This window comes from Myripristis murdjan, chromosome 24 (genome assembly GCF_902150065.1).
Source record: "Myripristis murdjan chromosome 24, fMyrMur1.1, whole genome shotgun sequence".
Lineage (NCBI taxonomy): Eukaryota > Metazoa > Chordata > Actinopteri > Holocentriformes > Holocentridae > Myripristis > Myripristis murdjan.
Genome location: NC_044003.1, coordinates 3,166,840 through 3,191,843, shown reverse-complemented (window position 1 = coordinate 3,191,843; position 25,004 = coordinate 3,166,840). Strand labels below are relative to the sequence as shown.

Genomic DNA, 25,004 nt, shown 5'->3' with positions numbered 1-25,004 from the left:
TAATGTGTGTGTGTGTGTGTGTGTGTTGACTCCACCCTGCACAGCAGCTTTTCAGAAAATGTCTCGTCCACACTCATCTGGAGAAATCTGACAGCGCTGAGCGTGTTCCCGTCCACACGAGGGTTTTCACAAGGTTTCCACCAAAGCGGCGAAAACGCTTTTATTTTGGAGCAGCCGTGTGCAGACGTCATATCGGGGCTCCTCATGCTCTTATTGTGAAGGCCCACTGGCAGACGCAGACATAAAATCCAGCACTTTTCAAAATGTGCACATTCACCGGACAAAAGAAAACTACGTCAGCTCAGGTTATGGAAAACACACCATATTTATTTTTATTAGGATTTGTTTTGCCCATAACCGATTTGCTGTTATTGATTCGACTTTTAGTGGCTGATAGCGACGACGTGCTGATGTTCCTGTGCATCCCGAACAAAACCAGTAACACAGATCCAGATGTTTTTCATGTTTCTCTGGGTGTGTGTGTGTGTGTGTGTGTGTGTGTGTGTGTGTGAGCTGACATGTGAAGTGATGAGCTCGTGTCCAGTAAAGGAACCCGCTGAGCCGAGTCGCGTCCCGACACAAACTCACAGAAAAATCTTCTCCTGTCCAGATGAATCCTGTTTACTCTGAAAACACTGTTTCCTAAAAGCTCGCTCACGTTTTCTCCCAGTGCATTTTAAATAAACCAGCTTTTACTGGAATGATTTGACAGATTATAAATTATTAATATATTGATTACACTGTCTTAGAGCTGTGACATCATCAGGGCAGAGGCTCTCTGTCCAATCAGCAGCAGGTTAGAAACCAAACTCAGCTAAACGAGCTTTATCCAAACTTTGATGACACTCTTTCACTTTAGTTTCTTAGTTACTTTAGTTTTACTTCAGTGTCTGCCATTCATCCATCCATCCATCTATTCATCCATCCATCCGTCTGTCTATCTCTCTATCTGAAGCTCATTGGTCCACTGTGGTGACATCACATGTCAGCAGGTGTGTTTTACCTGTTGGGTTTTGTCGTTCAGCTGTCTCACTGCCATCAGTGTGGCTCATATGAGGAGGTCCTGTCTCTCTGCCTGTCTGTCTGCTTGTCTGTCATCCAGCAGGTCTTTCGTACAGACCTAATGTGGTTTTTCTGTCTCTGATGGGTTTTGTTATTTTGCTTTTTGTTGCCTCTTTGACTTCTTTTTGTCTTTTTTATTGTTGTTTGTTGTTGTTGTTTCCTGTCAGACAGATCATCAGCTGATCTCTCAGTTCTTTACATTTCTCTCGTTCTGTCTTGTTTTGTTATTGTCTGAGTGCTGATTTGAATTATTGCTTGTTTTTATGGTTGCTGTTTGTGTGAAGATCAGCTGGAGGGAAGAGTAAAGTGCTGATGTGTGACGTCGCCACAGTGGACAAATAATCCACAAGACACCGGAAAAACAAACATATTTTTTAAACACACGTTTAAAAAAATGTGTTTATGATTTGCTATTAACGCATGAAAGGATTCCTGCCAGGTGAAATATCAGCCGTGTCGTGGTGCTTCTCTCTGAGGATTGGAGGCTGTGTGTGTGTGTGTGTGTGTGTGTGTGTGTGTGTGTGTGTGTGTGTGTGTGTGTGTGTGTGTGTGTGTGTGTGTGTGTGTGATCCTGCTGGGCTGTCTGGGCTTTTTGTTGCGTTTCCTCCCACGTGCTGCAGACGAGGAGAGACAAACACCAGAGGAAGCTCAGACGTGCTCTAACCTTGACTCACACACACTCACACACACACACACACACACACACACACACACACACACACACACACACACACACACAGATCAGTGCCAGCAGAAATGTGAAGCTGGGAGAGCGAGGCGCCTTGTGAACGTCGAGCCTTTCACAAACTCTTGAAATCAGTTAAAATTATCAAAATTGTGTTTTTACAAATTAAATTTTGAAAGTTTTGCCATCATCAAACTGTTTTTTTTTGGGGGGGGGTTTTTTACGCCTTGATTTGACAGTTTGAGCTGTGAACTCCAGACGAGGCGCTTCAGATTAAATGTTGGCGGCACTGATCATCAAGGACGTTCAGCAGGTTGAGGTTCGTTTCTGAGGGAAGAGACTCGCAGACGATCAGAGCTCAAAAATAAAATAAAGGGCGAGCAGAATTATTAGGAGATTATTTAATCCTCATCTGAGCCCATGCTTTATAAACAGCTGATTAATGCTATAATAATCACTATATTCTGTTGTATTGATGTATTTCATTAGACATATAGTCTCTGCAAAGGTTTTTATAAGGTGGAATGTCAAGAGATGTATTCAATAGATATATTTTAGTATATTTTACTAATTAATACTAATATTTTAAGTAGTTTTTCTTCTATTTGTTGTTTTGAGCTTAATTTAATTTTGTTATTTGTTGTTTATTTTCTAAATCAGAATCAGAAATATTTTACTGATCCCTGAGGTGAAATTAGGTCAGCTGCTCAAATTCTCCAGAGAAAACACATACACTACTCACAAAAAGTTAGGGATATTTGGCTTTTGGGTGAAATTTGTGGAAAATGTAAAATGTTCACGTTACAGTGATATTATATCATGAAAGTAGGGCATTTAAGTAGAAGCATACACTGGTGATTTCCTCATCTCAAACAATTTCTTGAAACAAAAGCCAACAACAGTGGTGGGTATACCACAACAAAAAATGTCAGTGTCAATAACTTGTCATGTGCCCTTGAGCATCAATTACAGCTTGACAGCGACGTCTCATGCTGTTCACAAGTCGACTTATTGTCTGCTGAGGCATGGCATCCCACTCTTCTTGAAGGGCGGCCCTCAGGACATTGAGGTTCTGGGGTACAGAGCTCCGAGCCTCTACACGGCGACTCAGCTGATCCCATAGGTTTTCTATGGGATGCAGGTCTGAGAAAGTGCAGGCCACTCCATCTGAGGTACCCCAGTCTCCAGCAGCCGTTCCCTAATGATACGACCTCGATGAGCTGGAGCATCAAACACCTGATGTGAATTTTGCCGTTAAACTCCTTGTTAGAGAACAGCAACTTGTGCAAAAAAGAAAACACATTAAGTTCACCTGTAAAGGTTATAATGCATTTTAGGTTCATCCTGGAATTTCACCCGGAAGCCGAATATCCCTAACTTTTTGTGAGTAGTGTATGTGAGCATTAGTGAAATTATAAGAAACAGAAGAAGAAAATAAGAATATATATATATATATATATAAATAAAATATATGAAATAAAAATGTGAATTAGAAATTTGTAAAAATATCTGCATTAACCCTACAATAATATGCCAACAGGATACATGGAAATAATGAAGAATATGTAAAAAAAAAAAAAAAAAAAAAAAAAGAAAAAGAAAAATCCTACATACGCCACGTATACATCATGATATACACTGACTTGAAATATTAATTTAATTAACTAATTTAATAAAGTCCAACGGTGAAATAACCAGGTAAAGAGTGGAAGATTTATTTTTTAGTTTTCTGTCTTCTAGTGTCCAGAGGTATATACCTGTCTGTCTGTCTGTCTTTATCTATCCATCCATCTCTGTCTGTCTGTCTGAATGTCTTTCTGTATATCTACCTGTCTATCCATCCACCTGTTGATTTATCATCTGTCTTTATTATGTATTATCCATCTTTCTGTTTGTCTATCCATCTCTTTCTCTCTGTCCACCTGTCTGTCTGTCCGTCCGTCCCCCCCCAGCAGAGACACTCAGACTGCTTTGAATAGAAACAGAGTTTATTGTTTATTCGTCTCAGATTCTTGGCACAGAAACGACGTCACGTCTCCACTGAACACGGACAGATGGACGTCACCGAGCCTCCAATCAGCAGCCACACCTTCTCCAGGACAGGAAGTGTGTGTGTGCGTGCGTGTGCGTGCGTGTGTGTGTGCGTGTGTGTGTGTGTGTGTTTGAAGCTGGTGCTGATTGGCTGCTGACGTCCGTTACTAAGATAGATCATCACCAGACTGAAGGAACATGACGAGCTATTAACAAAGTCCTGCGGCGCCGAGCTTCCCAGCAGCACCTGCAGCCCGCCGCCGGCGCCGCCTGGTGGCCGCCAGGGGAAACTGCTCCTTTTGATTTATTTTATTTTTTCCCCTCCAATAGAACAGGGCTGCTCAGTTCCTGACTTTACTTGAGTTTTAATTTTCTTTTAACTCTCTGTCTATCTGTGTATTTTCTTTTAAACCCCATGAGTTTATGACTTGATTTTTTTGATTGTATTTTATTTGATTGTTTTTAAAGTCCATGTTACAGCGCGCTCCACAAAGACAGAAAAAGTGCTCTATAAATAAAGATTATTATTCTTACATTCCAGATTTTTTTTTACTGGAGAAATGACCAAAAATATTCATCTGTTACTGAAATTATCATCGCTTAATCTTCTGTCAACTGAGAAATCAATTAATCTACCAATCACCTGAGCACTAAATCACCCCCGACGACCGCAACCACACGGGCTCATGGGAAACGAGACGATCTCGCTCTGCCTTCAAGGAAAACTGCAACGTTTTGGACAAAATCCCCTTTTTCCGACTTCCCCAGACTGAGCCCAGATGTTGGACACCATGTCCACCTCTGTACGTCCACTGGTTCAGTTCCTATGGGTAGCATTTCCTGTTAGCTTAGCATAAAGACTTGAAGTCTATGGGAGTCGTTAGCTTAGCTCCATTTTAGGAGTATAAAACTCCTAAAATGATTCTCAGTTGTTTTTCTTTAATCCCAAGACGTGTACCTCAGATCCTCATGATCCTCTGTGACTCAGAGCAGCTTCAGAGCTGCTGGAGGGTTTATGTTACACTTTGACTGAGCCAGGCTAACGATTCCCATAGACTTCAAGTCTTTATGCTAAGCTAACAGGAAATGCTACTCATAGGAACTGAACCAGTGGACGTCCAGAGGTGGAGATGGTGTCCAACATCTGGTTTCAGGCTGGAGAAGGCGGGAAAAGGGGATTTTGCCCAAAATGTTGGAGTATTCCTTGAACTTGCTATTTAAAATAAAAATAGGCCAATATTTTTCATGGAGATCTTGCACCTTGACCATGTGCCTTTCAGCTCAGTGTTTAACCCAGACCTGACCTACCTTACCTGTCTGGCTCTGGGACAGGTGGGACCTGGACTGACTGCCGGACTGAGCTCGTGTGTGCAGATGTGCTGGGAAGCCGAGCGCCGCCTCGTGAGTCCATCGAGAATGAAACGGCGACCCGACGAGCCGAGCGGCCGCCGAGTCCGATGATCCACAGAAACACGGATGAGTTCGCAGCCGCGGCGCCGACCGACCGGCTGACCGCCGACCGGCTGACCGCCGACCGACTGGTTTGACTTTGGTCCTGGTCCGAGTGCAGCGGCGGGCCGAGGTCAGCTTGGCACTGGAGTAGCTTATTCTGGTTCATGTCATTAACATCACACTGCAGAGGAGGAGGAGGAGGAGGAGGAGGAAGAGGAGGAGGAAGAGGAGGGTTCAGCATCCAGCCGGCGTGAAGGACAGATGGAGGGAGGAGTGTATAAACCAACGAAGAAGAGGACAGAGAGAGAGAGGAGATCCAGGAGAGAGTATGGCTTTGGTCCAGAGAAACAGGTCAAACATGAGGCGCAGAGGTCAAACTGAGGTCAAACAGAGGTCAAATGGAGGTCAAACTGATGTGTGATGGAGGTGAACTCGGTCAAACAGGCAGAAGCTGCAGTCAAATGGTTGAAAAAGAAATGAAATAATGTGTAAACAAACAAACAAACAAACAAAACAGCTACAGGAGCGGTGAATCATGAGGGGTGAGGCTCTGCTCCAGGGGGCTAGCATGCTAACAGCTAGCCTGTTGCTAGCCTGGTCCCGCTAACGTCCTGCTAACGTCCTGCCGGGGACGAGGACAGACACTGAGGAGACTCTGCTGTCTGTACTTTATGAAGTGAAGTCTGTTGGAGAGTCATGAGGGACTTTTCTCCACATTTTCTTTGGGTTTCAGTCTCATTTTGGTTTAAAAAGATGTTTAAAACCAAATGTGGCGCTGGAATGACTCTTTCACGCACAAACCACATTTCTTCTTCTAGTATTTTACACCAAGGATTCTCTTTTGTTTTTTTGAGTTTTTAGGTAAAAACATCCTGAAATACAGTCTGATATTTCCTCCACAGTCTGTCAGCAGCTCAGCCCTCAGCATGAATGAGCGAGCCACGACGCCGTGGACGTGTCAAGGCAGAAGTAAAGAACCACATGTACTCACATTAGTGTAATCTGTAATGTTGTATTTTGTAGCTCTCTCAACCATCACGTGATGTGTTTGTTCCACATTTTGTCAGTTGAGTCTCCAGGGTCCTCACTTCAGTTTTAGCGTAATGTCCCTTTAAAAGCATGCAGTGTGCAGCGTGTTCTCTCCTCCTTTTCTAACTGCATGGAAAAGATCCCAGCTAACACAGTTACTGTTTGGAAAAAGGAGCTCAGTCACTTTTACTGCCAGGACATTTGACATGAGACACTTTGGACTTTTACTGCAGGACATTTTTACTGCACTACTTCTACTTCTACTGCAGTCACATACCAGCAGAGGAACAGTACTTCTACTTCTACTGCAGTCACATACCAGCAGAGGAACAGTACTTCTACTTCTACTGCAGTCACATACCAGCAGAGGAACAGTACTTCTACTTCTACTGCAGTCACATACCAGCAGAGGAACAGTACTTCTACTTTTACTGCAGTCACATACCAGCAGAGGAACAGTACTTCTACTTCTACTGCAGTCAAATACCAGCAGAGGAACAGTACTTCTACTTCTACTGCAGTCACATACCAGCAGAGGAACAGTACTTCTACTTCTACTGCAGTCACATACCAGCAGAGGAACAGTACTTCTACTTCTACTGCAGTCACATACCAGCAGAGGAACAGTACTTCTACTTCTACTGCAGTCACATACCAGCAGAGGAACAGTACTTCTACTTCTACTGCAGTCACATACCAGCAGAGGGACAGTACTTCTTCTACTTAAGTCATTAGAGTCCACTCAGGGATAATTTGGTGTCGTCTGATATCGTCCCTGACAGGCGTTAGCGAGGCTAGGCTAACAACAGGCTAGCTGTTAGCATGCTAACACGCAGGAACAGAGCTAGCTGAAACTAGGTCCTGTGTAGAGGGTAACCCTAGATTTGTAAGGTGAGGGTTATGGTGATGGTGGAGTCAAGACACAGTTTCACACATCTGGGGTTACCATCAAGACACGACCATGAGAGCGTGAAGGTCGGCTTGAGGTCGAGTGAAGGTCAAATGTGGGTGAAACAGGAAGCGGGTGAAACGGCGGTGGGGGGGCGGGACAGGGGTCAGTCTGAGGAGGGGCGGGTCACACGGTGCTGAGCTTGACCAGCCCGCGGACCGAGTCCTCGTGCAGCGTGTCCTGGCTGGCCGGGTCGTACAGCGTGGCGGGGGTGGGGGGCAGGGGCTGCAGGTGGGGGTGGGCGGGCAGGTGGGCGGGGCAGGGCAGGGCGCCCTGCGGCGACGTGCCGGGCGTCTCGTCCGGGCTGACGAAGTGGTGGTGGTGGTGGTGGTGGCAGCGGGAGTCGGAGGCGTCCCGCAGGCTCAGGACGTCGCCGCCGCAGGAGGGCAGGGACGGCAGGGAGGGCTGGGTGGGGGCCAGGTAGGCGCAGGGGCCCCCCAGGGCGCCGCTCTTCCCCGGCAGGGGGGCCAGAACCACGGGGTCACTGTGCAGGAGGGGCGTGGCCGCCGCCTGCAGGACAAACTTGGTGCTCTGGATGCACTGATGCTGATCACACTGAGGACAGAGAAAGCAGAGGGACTCAGGTACCTGCTCACCTGCATCACCTGCTCACCTGCATGACCTGTTCACCTACATCACCTGCTCACCTGCATCACCTGCTCACCTGCATCACCTGCTCACCTGCATCACCTGCTCAGCCTGCATCACCTGCTCAGCCTGCATCACCTGCTCACCTGCTCAGCCTGCATCACCTGCTCACCTGCATCACCTGCTCAGCCTGCATCACCTGCTCACCTACATCACCTGCTCACCTGCATCACCTGTTCACCTACATCACCTGCTCACCTGCATCACCTGCTCACCTACATCACCTGCTCACCTGCATCACCTGCTCACCTACATCACCTGCTCACCTGCATCACCTGCTCACCTGCTCACCTACATCACCTGCATTACCTGCTCACCTACATCACCTGCTCACCTACATCACCTGCTCACCTGCTCATCTACATCACCTGCTCACCTGCATCACCTGCTCACCTGCTCACCTACATCACCTGCATTACCTGCTCACCTACATCACCTGCTCACCTACATCACCTGCTCACCTGCTCATCTCCATCACCTGCTCACCTGCATCACCTGCTCACCTACATCACCTGCTCACCTGCATCACCTGCTCAGCCTGCATCACCTGCTCATTTCACACGTCTTGGAATTAAAAAACAAAACACAAACAGAGCAGAGCGGTTTGAGGAGAAGTGAACTGGTGGTGGATCCTCCTCCACCTTCAGCGGTGAGAGGATCACTGCAACAGACAGGAGGAGGACTGTGTTCGGGTACAGCGCCACCATCTGACTGCTCCTCAAAACACTGCAGGTTTTTTTTTTTTTTTTAATAAAATGGTGTCCAACATCTGGTGTCCATCTGGGAAAGATGGGAAAAGGAAAAGGGGATTTTGCCTCAAAATGTTGGAATATTCCTTTAAATAAATGAGGTGAGCTGTGGACACACTCGCACAGGAAGTGGTTGGAGATTTTTTTTTTTGAACATGGGCTGCAGACACCAGGGAGCTCACAGCTCACAAATAAATGATTTTTGTTTGATTTAGATTTTTTTTTTTTTTTTTATTTTGCTCAGTTTGAAGGCAGCAGCAGATCTGGACTTTCAGAGGTGGAATTCTGCAGGACACACCGAGTGTTTCTGAACCGTGTGTGTGTGTGTGTGTGTGTGTGTGTGTGTGTGTGTGTGTGTGTGTGTGTGTGTGGACCGACGGTGAAGGTGACCCACCATGTGAGTGTGAAGCTGTGTTGAGGTATAAACGCTGCTGCCATTAGACTGATGAGAGACCGGCTGGCTGCTGTCAGACTGGATCAGACCCCGCCTGTCAATCAAACTGAGAGAGAGACAGGCAGACAGACAGACAGACAGACAGACAGAGAGACAGGCATTTCTGTATTAGACTGATGAAACTTTTGAATTTTTTAATAATAAACATTATCTATATATTGCATCTTTCATACAAAGGATGTTGGCATTATAAAGCTAAAAAAATACATTATAAAGACGGAATAAAGCAATAAAAAATGTGTTTCGTCTTAACAGATACAGGTAAGAAACAGGAGAGCAGTGTGTGTGTGTGTGTGTGTGTGTGTGTGTGTGTGTGTGTGTGTGTGTGTGTGTGTGTGTGCAGATGGATGCTGCCACCTGTCACAGTGTAACGTCCCTGAACCCCCCTGTGCTGCTGCTGGACCTGCCAACATGTTAATAAGCTGTCAAACACTGCAGCAGGACACCACACACACACACACACACACACACACACACACACACACACACACGGCTCTGAGGCTGTCTGATGAATCAGTGTCTGCTGCAGCTCCGTATGTTCGGCCCTGAGAGCTGCAGCCTCGTCCTCGCTCGACGTCTCCTCTGAAAATCATTTTGCTCTCATGGAAAAAACGAACGTTTGACTCGGCTAGAAAAAAAAAAAAAAAAAAACACGGGGCAAAAAAAGCAAATTTTTGGTTGCTGCTGAAATTCAGAGTCATCTGAAGACATCTGCCTAAAAAACAGTGAAGCGTAAAGACTGTTTATATTTATATTGATATCTGCAGAGTTACTGAGTAAAATCTGAGACTAATTTATTTTGCTCGGGGAAAAATGTAAAAGAACTTGTGTTTGCTGTTGAAAGGGAGCTAATCCTAAAAAACTTGGTTTGATGTTAATAAACTGCCTTTCAATATAAAAAAGTCTAAATTTATGTTATGTTCAAGAAATAGATGAGGATATTAAATTAAAAATGGCAGAGCTCTGCTGCTTCTGGGGTCTCAGTCACGTTTCAAGTGTTTCCAGTGGTAAACATGCTTTTAACAACAACAACAACAACAACACTGCTACTACTAAAAATAATAAAGCTCCATTATGAGTAGAAACAAATTGTGCAACCACACAATGAGTGTTTCAGTCGGCGCTTCAGGGCCACCGTCAGAAAAAAAAGATTACTGGGTGTTAAATTTATGACAAAAAAAACATGTATTTCTGAGAAATTGGTGAGCTTTTTTCTTGTAAATTTACCACTTTAATCTCAGAGAATATCCAAATGTTTTCCTCTAAATATTATTATGTTAATAACACTGAGGTGGACAAATGATGAAGTTATTCCCCCCATGATTTGTGCCAGGCGGTTATTAAACTGAGGTTCCCTGAGAGGAGGAGGCGTTCCTCGGCCTGCAGACAGCCTGAGGCCCGGCCTGACCCGGGACCCGGCCTGTCCCAGCCTGTCCCGGGACCCAGCCTGTCCCAGCCTGTCCCAGCCTGACCCAGCCTGACCCGGCCCAACCCGGCCTGTCCCAGCCTGTCCCAGCCTGACCTGGCCTGACCCGGGACCCAGCCCGACCCGGCCTGTCCCAGCCTAACCCAGCCTAACCCAACCTGACCCGGCCTGTCCCGGCCTAACCCAACCTGACCCGGCCTGTCCCGGCCTGTCCCGGCCTATCCCAGCCTAACCCAACCTGACCCGGCCTGTCCCAGCCTGTCCCGGCCTGTCCCAGCGTGGAGCTGCTGACCTGGGGGGCAGCGGGCCACACAGGGCGGCGCAGCAGTTGGTCAGGATGTTGCCGTAGCTGTACGGGTTGTAGTTGTCCTTCCCTCGCTTGGTGGACCAGGACCCTTTGATCTGGACCAGCACCAGCAGCACCAGCAGCACCAGCAGCACCAGCAGGACCAGCAGGACCAGCAGGACCAGCAGGACCAGCAGGACCAGAGAAGGAGAAGAGAGAGAGGAAAGATGTGGTTTAAGCTCAGAGTTACCTTGCAGCATGGCTGGGTTGGGGTTCTGCTCTGAGTTGGGCTGGGCATCGAGAGGCGGCTGTGATTTGGGACAAACTCCAAATTTACAAGAACCAGACAGACGACGCAGTTTCAAAGAGGAGGGAACCCCGACTTGTTAAAGGAATATTCCAACATTTTGGTCAAAATCCATTTTCCCGACTCCCCCAGACTGAGACCAGATGTTGGACACCATCCTCACCTCCTTCAGCTCCTGTGGGTTCGCATTTTTAGCTCAGCCTAAACTGGACGTGGGATTCCTGAGCAAAGCAGAGCGCTCTGAGGAGAAGTGACTTAGTGGTGGATCTTCCTCCACCTCCAGCAGATCACTGTGACAGACGGGAGGTTCAATGTGTTCAGTGGATACAGATCCACCAGCCAACTTCTCAAAAACATTCCAGACTTTTACAAACACACTCAGACTTTTTTCTCATGTTTTTTGAGGGATGCAAAATATCTCCAATTATCATTATCAGCATAATCCCCCAAAATAGATAAATATTATTTTTGGTTAATATCACACACCTCTTATATCCAACACGTTGTCTCAGGCTGGGAAGTCAGGGAAAAGGCTATTTTGCCCAAAACGCTGCAGTGTCCCTTTAAAGAGCCCGTTAAATGACACTTTCCCTCCTGGGTGGACTAACACTGACGGGGAATCTCCTTCACTTTGCTTTCTGTCTTCTTGCGATCAATATGATGAGAAACAATCAGAATCAGGATTAGATAAGAACCAGATTCAACAAGCAGAATCAGAATCAGAATCCGTAATATACAGACGACGCCCAGCCCTTGATTTCATAATCTCTGAATCACATCCATAACTTTTCAGTGTGGAGTTGAAATGGATTAAGCAATGGACTGCAAGTGATGTGCACGCTGTACATGGATTTTTTTTCCTTTTTAAACTTACCATGTGTCACCTTCACCTTGCAAATATTATCTACTCTTTCTTCCTACATCATAACTTTTATTTTTTTATTATTCTGAATATCTGGAGTGATTCAGCAGCTGCAGCCCTGAACCCCCCGCTGACCTCCAGAGAGCGTACATGAACAGGCTGTGGTCCTCTTTGTGATTTTAAGATTTAAAGACCCTGTTTCTTGCTTTCATGAACGACATTAACAAAAACAGTCCTCTGACCCCGGGTTGGGCTGTACTCACGTCCTCGTTGGTGGTCTGGTTGGAGCTGATCAGGTAGGTGTGGAAGCCCGACAGGCCGACGATGGACCAGACGGAGAAGAAGCACACCACCACCTCCAGGACGGTGCGCGGCCTCGTCAAGGACAAACCTTTCAAGCTCAGTGACTGTGTGTTTGTGTTTGTGATGACTCCACTGTTTTTTTCTGAATTAATGAGATGTTTATCTGAGAATTCTGAGAAAATATATATATATAATTTTCAAATTCACTCCTGTTTTTCTGGATTCTACGACGACGTGTTACAGCCACTGTTCGCTCGTGTAAAATTTAATCAATAAATAAATACATTTTTTCATTCATTATTTTCATTCTTAACCCTCCTGTTATGTTAAAATTTACTAACATCTTTTATGTTTGGAGTCAGTTTGACTCCAGCAGTTTAAACCTCCACAAAATTATTATCATTAAAATTGTTACCAAAGTTTATGTGTCAGGTACTTTATGTGTCTTTGTTGACGATCTAAATAGCCCTTTAAATAAAAAATAACCCCCCCCCCCACTTATATTTTTGGGAATTTCCCAGTTTGGGATCAATAAAGTATATCTATCTATCTATCTATCTATCTATCTATCTATCTATCTATCTATCTATCTATCTATCTATCTACATCCAGTATTCCTGTTACATGACTATGGAAAAATATGCAAATCACCATAAAATCTCACTGATTGACCTAAAATTGGAAAGAAATATTAATTTTTGGTGTTTTAATGGCTTTATATTATTTCTAAGTACAGATTTTTGTTATTTATAACCGATGCGTCACAAAGTGTGTACAGGACATTGAAAACATATCATCATGTCAATTTCATGTTTAGTACCCTTTACATTAGGAACACTCATTAAATATGAAGCAAAAAAAAAAAAAAATGATGTTAATAATTTATTTAGAGACGTTAAACATTGAATGGGGTCAAATTGACCCCAAACATAGTAGGAGGGTTAAAGAATATCCAAATTTTTATTTTCTTGTAAATGCTTTAATCTCTTGTACTGCTTTAATCTCAGAAATTGTGAGGCTTTTTTTTTTTTTTTTTATGAATTTCCCCTCAGGTGAACGCCTCAGGCCTCTGCAGAGCGCTGCTCTCCTCCCTGACAACAAACTCCTGAACTTTTCCTCTCGGTGGTGCAAATAAATCAACTTTTTAAATTTTCCCATCAGGACTTTTACTTGATGAAAACATCAGTGAGGTGGACTGGAGCCAGTGTGTGTGTGTGTGTGTGTGTGTGTGTGTCACATGTGTGTATCGGTGTTTCAAGATACTAAAGAGATTAAATTCATCCCACCCTTCCCTCAGGGTGGAGTTTGACCTTTGCAGGGCATTGTGGGACATATCGACCAGCGAAGGGTGACTGCATCAGAGCCATTGATTTAACAGAGAGAGAGAGAGAGAGAGAGAGAGGAAGAGAGAGAGAGAGAGAGAGACAGACAGACAGACATACGGGGGAAATTTGATGCCCTAATTTATCCCTCAATTGGTCATGAACCGACTGTCCACTTCAGCTCTAATAAAAGTTTAACAGAGTCATGGTGTGTGTGTGTGTGTGTGTGTGTGTGTGTGTGTGTGTGTGTGTGTGTGTGTGTGTGTGTGTGTGAAGTTGTGCCTACATAAGATTTGATGAAACTTTATTGATCCCTCTGGGGAAAGTGGGTCAGTGCAGCAGCAGAATAGTAATAGGAAACATCAAAGCAAAACTGAACATCAATCTAAAAACTAAATATAAAAAATGACAGTTATGTAAATACATCAACCTGACAATCTAGCACACTAAACACACCGAGGGAGTATAGATTATCTGCACTTGGATTTACTACATCTAAGTCAATCAAAATGAATATTATTCAGTATTTTTTTTTTAATTTGACCTCTACAAAGTGTATTTCCTGTGTGGCGGCTTGTTTTCTGTGTTGCAGCATCACAGTGGAAGGATATCTGGCTGGACTGTCTTTGAGCGCGCTGAGGAAGCCCGTCCGGTTCGATCCTGCAGGACACACAGACGGGACACAGACAGGACACACAGACGGGACACAGACAGGACACACAGACGGGACGGTGTTACGCTGAAATACGTTTTGTTTTTTGAAATAAATGATTTGTCCAGTTGGTTCAGACGAGGCGGCTAACGCTGTGAAACCCCTCAGCTCTGCAGAAACACACAAAACATCCACGTGGGATTAGAAATTAAATCAGAAGTTTAATTGTGTGTGTGTGTGTGTGTGTGTGTGTGTGTGTGTGTGTGTGTGTGTGTGTGTGTGTGTGTGTGTCAGAGGCCTATACATCCTATAACATCACTTGTTTATCCATTCCTGACTGCAGGTCGACCGGTGAATGTGACATGAAATGATGATGCAAACAATATTCAGACCCTTAGAAAACGAATCCTCTCCGTCATGACTTGTGAGCCACTAGAAGTGTGTGTGTGTGTGTGTGTTGGTGTGTGTGTCTGCTGAGACCCCGCCCTGAGCTCAGGACTCCTCTGGCCAGCAGGCGTGGAGCTCCCGGCCAAACCGCAACGACAAATCCTGCTCTTTCCGCCTTTCATGATGCTTATATAAGAAATAAATCTCCCATGAAGCAAATTTGAATTTAATTGAAAAACTGAATTGGAAGAGAAAAACATTTGATCACTGCCGGGCACTATCACCATGACAACAACACAAACATCCAACAACACCAACACCAAAACCATCAACAACCAAAAACACCACTAATAACACCACCAACAACAACAACACATCGCCATGGCTACAACCAACCAAACCAAAACCACCAGTGACAACAACTCCAACAGCTCCAGAAACAAACAACACCAAACACCGGCAAGAACACCAACACCAGGAACATCAACTAGCAACACACCACCACTGCCAAAAACAGCACCAATAATGCCATCACCAACAGCAGGAAGAACAAGACCAAAACCACCAACAACAAAAACAACAGTAACACCACCAACGACAAAAATAAAACCAACAAAAACAAAACAAACAGCAACAAAAGCAAAAACACCAAGACCACCGCCAACAAAACCAACACCAACTACACCTACATGACCAACAGCAACACCACCAAGAAACCAACACCAAAAACAACAACTGACAACACACCACCACGGCCAAAAACATCACCAATAATACAGGGTGACCCCAAAAAACGGGAATTTTTGAAGTGCGTATTAGCAGACATGAGCAAGTGGCAGCACAATTTTTAAAAAATGAAAATTCCATCATTGTTTCTTAAATGGCATGTTTTCAGGTTTCAATTACTATGAATAAAATATTTTTCTTCCATCACTCTTGGTTTTATTGGATTGTTAAAAAGTTCCCGTTTTTTTTGGGTCACCCTGTACCATCACCAACAACATGAAGAACAAGACCAAAACCAACAAAACCAACAAAACCAACAACACTAACAACACCAGCAACACCATGAATGGCAAAACAAAACCAGCAGCAACACCACCAACAACAAAACCAAAAAAAAAACAAACAACCAAAACAACACCAATAACACCACCAATACCAAAAACACTAATGATAAAACCACAACAACAACAAAAACAGCAACAAAAACAATACCACCACCAACGACAAAAACAAAACCAACAAAAACAAAACCAACAGCAACAAAAGCAAAAACACCAAGACCATCGCCAACAAAACAAAAACTAACTACACCTACAGTACCAACACTACCAACAGCAACAACACCACCAAGAAACCAACACCAAAAACAACTAACAACACACCACCACGGCCAAAAACATCACCAGTAATACCATCACCAACAACATGAAGAACAAGACCACCACCACCAAAACAACAACACTAACAACACCAACAACACCATGAATGGCAAAACAAAACCAACAGCAACACCATCAACAACAAAACCAACAAAAAAAAAAACAAAACAACCAAAACAACACCAATAACACCACCAATACCAAAAACACTAATGACAAAACCACAACAACAAAACCAACAGCAGCAAAGCAACAACACAAGCAACAACACCGCTACCAACACCAACAATAACAACAGCAAGACCAGCAGCCCTGCCAAAACAAAACCAACAGCAGCATCAGCCTCGACAAAACCAAAAACACCAAGAACACCACCACCACCAACATGAAGAACAAGACCACCACCAACAAAAACAACAACACTAACAACACCAACAACACCATGAATCCAAAACAAAACCAACAGCAACATCAGCAACAACAAAACCAACAAAAAAACCCCAACAATAACATCAAAAAACACCACCAACAACACCAAGAGCAGCTTCTACCCTGAAGCTGTAAGACTGCTGAACTGCCTTCATTAGCCCTTCCACACACACACACACACACACACACACACCTGCTTTCCTACTGCTGCCCCCTACCTCATGAACATGTGCAATTCCGAGGTGCGCAATATTGAATCTACTTGTGATTTTATGCTACTTTTACTATTTATTATGTATTTAAACTTGTATGTCTCTGTCCTGCTGTATGTTTTAGTTACTCAGCGGGACCTCAGGACTTAATTTCGTACCTTTTCATGTGAACAGCACGTTCATAGATATGGCAAATAAAATCCTTAAATCCTTAAACAAAAAACCATCAACAAGAACATCACCAATGCCAAAAAAAGACAACAGCAACGTCAACAACAACAAAACCAACAACATGAAAAAAAAAAAAACACCACTACCACCACAACCAACAACAACAGTAACTAGATCAACACCGACAACAACAGCTGCAGTGACACCGAGCAGCGCGGTGATGAGCTCAGTTCCCCGCCGTGCTCTAAATTTATCAGCTTCTAAATCGGAGTCACAAACTCTTTTTTTAGCTCCGCCGTCAAAACACGAGACAAGAGGAGGAGTGTTTGCCGGCGGTGCATCAGACAGTCTGCCGGCTGAGCGGAGGGGGGAAACTCGCTGCAGGCTGATGCTTCCTGCCTGCTCACAGCCACAGGAACACAGCAGCACGCAGGAAATTAGGTCAATGAGAGGAATTGTGAGGGACTGGTGGGCGAGTTTCCTGCAACGAGGAGCTCCACAGCCTCCTGAGAGCCAACGGCAGGACGATGTTACCGGGACGGTCCCGGCTGTCCGGAGAGCCCCGAGCCCGGCGGCGCTCCACAGGGCAGAGCAGGAGAGCAGGAGGGCTGACGGAGACTTTCAAACTTTTTTCACCTTCACATAATTCTTTACCACCAATATTCAATAAACGCCCTCAAACTGATGGATGGTACGAGTTTATGCTCTTTAAAACTTTAAAGAAACAAACAAACAAACAAACAAACAAACCATCAACACATCAAGATCTGCTCCCAATTTTTGGGGATTTTTTTTTTTTTTGGTTAATATACTCATGGCCTCTCTCCCATGTTTTGAAAGTAATCAAATGAATTTGCTGTCGAAAAAAGTGATAGCACATTTTTAAAAATTACTAAAAAAAAAAAAAAAAATCGCACAAAAATGTTTTGTACATTTTTGCACTTTGCAAAGAATACTTTAAAAAATTACAAAATTATATTTATGATTATTTATATTTATTAATGTAATTATGAATAATTATGTAGCAATAATCTAATTATTGCTGTACTTAAAGGTCAGGTCAGAGATGCTGTGTTTAGGTGTTTGAATGAGCCTCAGTCAAAACGTCTCTTGGTGTCAGAGTCCCGGACAGTTTGGGGTCCCGGACAGGAACGAGGCGTCGGGTTTATTTATCTGGAGCCCCGCCCCCCCGCTGAGGCCACATGGAGCCGACACGCCCGGCCGGCGGCAGGAACCAGGACCGGCTCCTCTAAATCACATGAAGCCACGAGCCCGCTGAGTCAGCAGCCCTCTGACAGGCTGTCAATCAGGGGCAGGGGGCGGGGCCGTGACAGGAGGGGGCGGGGCCGATCGATGGCGGAGCCTCGTCTCGTCCATTACGCTGATGAAGAGGAAGCTGCTGCAGCGCTGCGGAGGCTCTCTGCCCAAAACACGTCCGACGGGCGGCTCAGTTTTTAGCCTCTGAGGGCCGGAGCTCCTTCACTTCAGTCCACTCAGCTAACAACCGCTCATTTCATTAAACTCTCGCATGAAACAAGTTTCAACTGAATTGAAAAATTGAATTGGAAGTGAAAACCATCTGATATCCGTGACTCTGTCACCATGACAACAACACCAACAACAACAACAAATACATAACAAACTGTCAGTGAGAAAAGTGCATTTCTCCTGAAACTCGCTTTTATTTCTTTGTCTTTAAACTCTCCATTTGTTTTTTTTTTAATCCACTGAACTAAAAACACAGAGTGCAGTTTTATTTGAATTATTTGGAAACAGCAGTGAAGGTGAAACGGAGCTCCAAGACTTTTAACAAACAAAGTAAATGAGCTTTTTTTTTATTCGATCAACGTATGAGGATGTCAGCAGGAAACCTCAGACATGCGGCCTCTCTGTCGCCCCCCACTGTTCAACAGCTGTAATTACAGCAACACGTGTTCAAAAATCAATAATTCATCACTAGATAAAAGTGTTTGGTGAAGAGAATATATATATATATATTGGCCATAATCAACACAGGAACCTCAAACTGCTTCAGCTTTTGGTTATGAGGTTGAGAATGAGGCTCCTCGTTGCTGATAATCTGTGTGTTTGTGTTGTGATGCTGTTTTTTTTTTTGTTTCACTTCAAATATCAAACAAGCCTGAAGCCACAGTTCCATCGTCCTGCTGTCCAGAGGTTTGGTGTAAATATGGAGATATGAAGGTTTGTCCATGTGGTGCAGCCCTAGAGGAGGTTTTAAAATCACACAACGAAACACACACAGAGAAAAAACATCATGAAACGAGAGGCGGCCGCAGTGTTACTCACTGAGGATGACGTGTGTGATGACGAAGGCGAAGATGAAGAGCGTGAGGAAGGAGAGCGACAGGATGAACAGGTAGAAGAAGCGGTAGTTCCTCCGTCCCACGCAGTTCCCCACCCAGGGACAGTGGTGGTCGAATCGCTCTGAGAGACACACGGAGACGCCACAGTGAGCCTTCACGCCACGACACGCACTTTACTCTGAAAATCCCGCAGGAAGTCACGTGCAGAATCACCAGTTCACCTCCCGAGGTCGTCGTCCCAGTTACCTCCTCCTCTGACTGAGGTGTTTTATTCTGATCGGGCTTTTATTCTGATTATTAGTGGAACATTCATGGGAAAAATCTTTGATTACATTAAAAATCGATAAATTACTGAGATGTTTGGCCCTGACATGCAGCCCGTCTACTGTCAGCTTCATTAATCCCACTTTACCGCTGTAATCCAAGGATGGAATTCACTGAATTTATAGCCAGAATTTATATTTATTTATTTATTATTGAAGTATTTAATGTCTTTAATGAAGGAAATTTCCCTTTTTTCCCAGCCTGGGAGCCTTCAGCGGTAAACCAGCTTGTTAGCCGGCAGCTGAACGCGGCTTCTCTGTAAAAAACAGTATTTTTGGATTAAAGCTGATTAAACAATATTTGGCGTCACTAATTCATATCTTTACATTTCATCTTTAAACCAAAGCGCCCAGTCGCCAGAATAAATGTTGGCATTTTACATTTCTGCAAACCCACAAATAAACTGAAACGTCACCGTTTCTGAACCAAAAATATATCAGACATATATTGCAGATCAATATTGTGGGATCTGATCACAGAGCCTCAGACCAGTCAGACCAGTCAGACCAGTCAGTCCAGTCAGACCAGTCAGTCCAGTCAGTCAGACCAGTCAGGCCAGTCAGTCCAGTCAGTCAGACCAGTCAGTCAGTCAGACCAGTCAGTCAGACCAGTCAGTCCAGTCAGTCAGACCAGTCAGTCCAGTCAGACCAGTCAGTCAGTCAGTCAGTCCAGTCAGTCAGACCAGTCAGTCCAGTCAGTCCAGTCAGACCAGTCAGTCAGTCCAGTCAGTCAGTCCAGTCAGACCAGTCAGTCCAGTCAGTCCAGTCAGTCAGACCAGTCAGTCAGACCAGTCAGACCAGTCAGGCCAGTCAGTCAGTCCAGTCAGTCAGTCCAGTCAGACCAGTCAGTCCAGTCAGTCAGTCCAGTCAGTCCAGTCAGACCAGTCAGTCAGTCCAGTCAGTCCAGTCAGTCAGTCCAGTCAGACCAGTCAGTCCAGTCAGTCCAGTCAGACCAGTCAGTCCAATCAGTCCAGTCAGACCAGTCAGTCAGTCCAGTCAGTCAGACCAGTCAGTCAGACCAGTCAGACCAGTCAGGCCAGTCAGTCAGTCCAGTCAGACCAGTCAGTCAGTCAGTCCAGTCAGTCAGACCAGTCAGTCCAGTCAGTCCAGTCAGACCAGTCAGTCAGTCCAGTCAGACCAGTCAGTCCAGTCAGTCCAGTCAGTCAGTCCAGTCAGACCAGTCAGTCCAGTCAGTCAGTCCAGTCAGTCCAGTCAGACCAGTCAGTCAGTCCAGTCAGTCAGTCCAGTCAGACCAGTCAGTCCAGTCAGTCCAGTCAGACCAGTCAGTCCAATCAGTCCAGTCAGACCAGTCAGTCAGTCCAGTCAGTCAGACCAGTCAGTCCAATCAGTCCAGTCAGACCAGTCAGTCAGTCCAGTCAGTCCAGTCAGACCAGTCAGTCAGTCCAGTCAGTCAATCCAGTCAGTCCAGTCAGTTCAATCAGACCAGTCAGACCAGTCAGACCAGTCAGGCCAGTCAGTCAGACCAGTCAGGCCAGTCAGTCAGACCAGTCAGGCCAGTCAGACCAGTCAGGCCAGTCAGTCAGACCAGTCAGTCAGACCAGTCAGGCCAGTCAGTCAGACCAGTCAGGCCAGTCAGTCAGACCAGTCAGGCCAGTCAGACCAGTCAGGCCAGTCAGTCAGACCAGTCAGTCAGACCAGTCAGTCCAGTCAGTCCAGTCAGTCCAGTCAGACCAGTCAGTCCAGTCAGTCCGGTCAGACCAGTCAGTCAGACCAGTCAGTCAGTCCAGTCAGTCCAGTCAGTCAGACCAGTCAGACCAGTCAGTCCAGTCAGTCCGGTCAGTCCGGTCAGACCAGTCAGTCCAGTCAGTCCGGTCAGACCAGTCAGTCAGACCAGTCAGTCCAGTCAGTCAGTCCAGTCAGTCAGACCAGTCAGTCAGTCCAGTCAGTCAGTCCAGTCAGTCCAGTCAGTCAGTCCAGTCAGTCAGTCAGTCCAGTCAGACCAGTCAGACCAGTCAGTCCAGTCAGTCCAGTCAGACCAGTCAGTCCAGTCAGTCCAGTCAGTCAGACCAGTCAGTCAGACCAGTCAGTCCAGTCAGACCAGTCAGACCAGCTGAAGCTCCTCCCACTGATTTCCACACAGTCACATGATCAACCTGCAGATCAGAGGTGGACGAGGCCACCGGCTGCTGTTGGATTTTCAATCAATTTCAATATCTGTCCCATACAGTGCTCTAACACACACACACACACACACACACACACACACACACACACACACACATGTTGGTTTTACTGTATTTGTGGAGAAACTGTATTGACCTCCATTCATTTTCTGCAGCCTTTCACTCATCTAACCCCAAACTGGAGCAGGCAGGCGACACGTCCTCACAAACACACACACACACACACACACACACACACACACACACACACACACACATGCACACACACACACACACACACTCACCGACACAGTTGTCACAGAGGCTGCAGTGTGAGGCGCGCGGCGGCCTGAAGATCTTGCAGGTGAAGCAGTACTTCAGCTTGACCGTCTGCCCGTTGATGAGAACCTCCCGGGTGCGGGGGGGCGGCTTGTACCCGGGACCGCTGGGACAGCTGGCTGCGTCTGAAACACACACACACACACACACACACACACAGAGCGACGGTCACACTGCGGCTGGATGTTTACAGCTGCAGCAGAGAGAACAGCAACACGCAGCAGCCAGGAGCTTCCCCCCCTCAGAATCCACCACATCCTCATGAAAAATACATGCTCACCGGTTAGTACGAAAGCCCAGACGTGCAAAATAGTAGCTCAGAAAACAAATAAGCAAATCCAAAAATACGACATCTGAGAAAAATTTTTTAAAATAACGAGACAAAAAACACGACGGCCTTTTCAGAAACAAAGAAAAAAGAACAAAAACAAAAAACAAACGACAATTTAAAAAAACAGAGAAGGTCGTTAATCTCCAGTCTCCAATAAATAACTAATACATCCATCAAAACTATTATTTATGCACAAACATCCAATGAGCACATAACGCTGAGTCGATCAATATGTGTGATTTATAACTCGAGCGCCAACGATACAACAGCTGACGGTCGACTGCTCTGTGATCTGATTGGCTGACAGTCGCCTGCTCTGTGATCTGATTGGCTGACAGTCATTAGTCTGAGGTCGTCACTTTATTTCAATGCACCGATGATTAAAGTCCCCATGATGTGACCTCACATGACCTCCACTTCCTGTAAAACATCTCAAACAGTGACATCATCATCCTGCTCTCGTGGCTGTAAATTAAAATTTCAGCCAGTAAAAGCTTCACAAATCTGTAAACATCATCGCTCATCCACCTGTCCCTTCAAAATAAAAGTGTGTTTGTCTCCCAAACTGAGATCCTGTTGGTTTGCACTTCCCTGCACCGTGTCCCGCCCACACTTCCTGTTTCAACAGGAAATACATCAAATCAACAAAGTAAGAGTCCTTTTCATGGGCTCTTTAAAGACACAGAGATACTTTTTTACTGTCCAGTGGCGCCGCTGCTGACTGACGACGCAGGAAACTACATAAGTCACACCATCCAGTGTAACACCAACCAAACACACACACACACACACACACACACACACACACACACATCTCTCCCCCGTTACTGTGGCCCACCAGCTCCTGAACAAGATGTGCTGCGGTCAGCACATTTTTCTCGATGCTGATGGGAGTTACAGCGGCTGGAGACGACCGCATCATGTTTACCAGCAGGTCTGCCACACACACACACACACACACACACACACACACACCTGTTTCTACTATACGTACAATCACACACACCTGCCGTAAGATACACAATATCACACACACTTGTTTCTAATACTATCACACACCTGCTGTACCATACAAACTATACTAAACACACACACACCTGTTTCCAGTGTAGGGGAATGCTACTTGTCCAAGTAGCTTGTTACACTGTAGTGTTTTCTATTAAGAGAAGAAACACATTAAAGTCCTGTTCCTCTGCTCATATCTGACTGCCTCTGACTCTGAGTCCAGAGCCAAGACGACGTGCAGAGGTCTAGTTTTCTCTGCAATGTGCTGAAAGGTTATTATGGAATTTCTGCCTGATGACACCAAACTAAAAACATCATACCGCAGCTTTAAGAGGCTAATTAGTTTAACTGAAGCCCCTAAACCACCAAAACACCCGTCAAAGACACAGAAACCCCTCATGAACCCCTGGAACTGCTGAAGGAACCTTGGACCCGCCACAAGGATCCTTGGAAATTCCTAAAGGACCCCTTGAACCCCCTCAAGTACCCATTTGACTACCTCACAGACCCCGTAAACCCCTAAAGAACCCATGGAACCCCATGAGGGAACCCTGGAAATCCTTCAAGGACCACGGAACCTCTTCAACAAAGCCTTTCAAGGATACCTAAAAACTCTATAGAATGTCTGAAAATCCTGACAGGACCCATGGAACCCCTTCAAGAACCATAAACTCCCCTTAATGACCCCTTGGAACCCTTCAAAGACCCCTAGAAAGCCCTAAGTACCCATTGAACCCCATGAGGGAACCCTGGAAACCCTTCAAGGACCACGTAACCGCTTCAACAAAGCCTTTCAAGGATACCTAAAAACTCTATAGAATGTCTGAGAATCCTGACAGGACCCATGGAACCCCTTCAAGAACCATAAACACCCCTTAATGACCCCTTGGAAACCTTCAAAGACCCTTAGAAAGCCCTAAAGTACCCATTGAACCCCATGAGGGAACCCTGGAAACCTTTCAAGGACCACGTAACCTCCACCAGAAAGCCTGAAACCCTTCAGTAACTCCTAGAAATTTCTGAGGAACATCTGAAAATCCTGAAAGGAACCATGGAACCCCTTCAAGAACCATAAACATTCCTTAATGACCCCTGAGAACCCTTCAATGACCTCTGGAAAGCCCTAAAGTACCCATGGAACCCCATGAGGGAACCCTGGAAACCTTTCAAGGACCACATAACTGTCACAAGAAAGCCTGAAAACCCCTCAGTAACTCCTAGAAATTTCTGAGGAACATCTGAAAATCTTGAAAGGAACCATGGAACCCCTTCAAGAACCATGAGCGTCCCTTAATGACCCCTGAGAGCCCTTAAAAGACCCCTGGAAACCCCTGAACAACACATGAAACCCCATGAGGGAACCCCGGAAACCCTTCAAGGACCATGCAACCTCCTCAGGAAGGCCTGAAAACCCTTCAGTAACCCCTAGAAACGTCTAGAGAACATAAGAAAATCCTGAAAGGAACCATGGAACCTCTTCAAGAACCAAGAACACCCCTTAACGATCCCTGGGAACCCTTCAAAGACCCCTGGAAAAAAAAAAAAAGTCAGGCATTATGTCTCTAGTTACCACAAAAAAGTAATCTGAGTACTCTAACATGTTCCTTACACCGCCTGTTTCTGCCACACACACTTCATCACACAGCTGATGATGTCACATGACCTCACATGACCTCGACTTCCTGTCAAACAGTGACATCATCCTGCACCAGTGGCTGTAAATTCAAATTTCAACCAATAAAACCTTCACAGATCTCT

At 45.4% G+C, this 25,004-nt stretch overlaps 1 protein-coding gene across 1 annotated transcript in view; it reads right to left on the bottom strand.

Moving 5' to 3' along the window:
• Positions 1–6,951: 6,951 nt before the first annotated feature.
• The window catches only part of zdhhc14 (zDHHC palmitoyltransferase 14), a 33,878-nt gene continuing 15,825 nt past the window's right edge, over positions 6,952–25,004 (bottom strand). The window contains exons 3-9 of the mRNA XM_030047480.1: positions 21,877–22,035; positions 19,109–19,246; positions 14,177–14,225; positions 12,204–12,306; positions 10,778–10,887; positions 9,000–9,105; positions 6,952–7,763 (exon numbers count right to left, since the gene is read on the bottom strand). Of these exons, the coding sequence (XP_029903340.1) occupies positions 7,335–7,763; positions 9,000–9,105; positions 10,778–10,887; positions 12,204–12,306; positions 14,177–14,225; positions 19,109–19,246; positions 21,877–22,035 (1,094 nt within the window). The 3' untranslated portion in view covers positions 6,952–7,334. The remainder of the gene's footprint in view (positions 7,764–8,999; positions 9,106–10,777; positions 10,888–12,203; positions 12,307–14,176; positions 14,226–19,108; positions 19,247–21,876; positions 22,036–25,004) is intronic.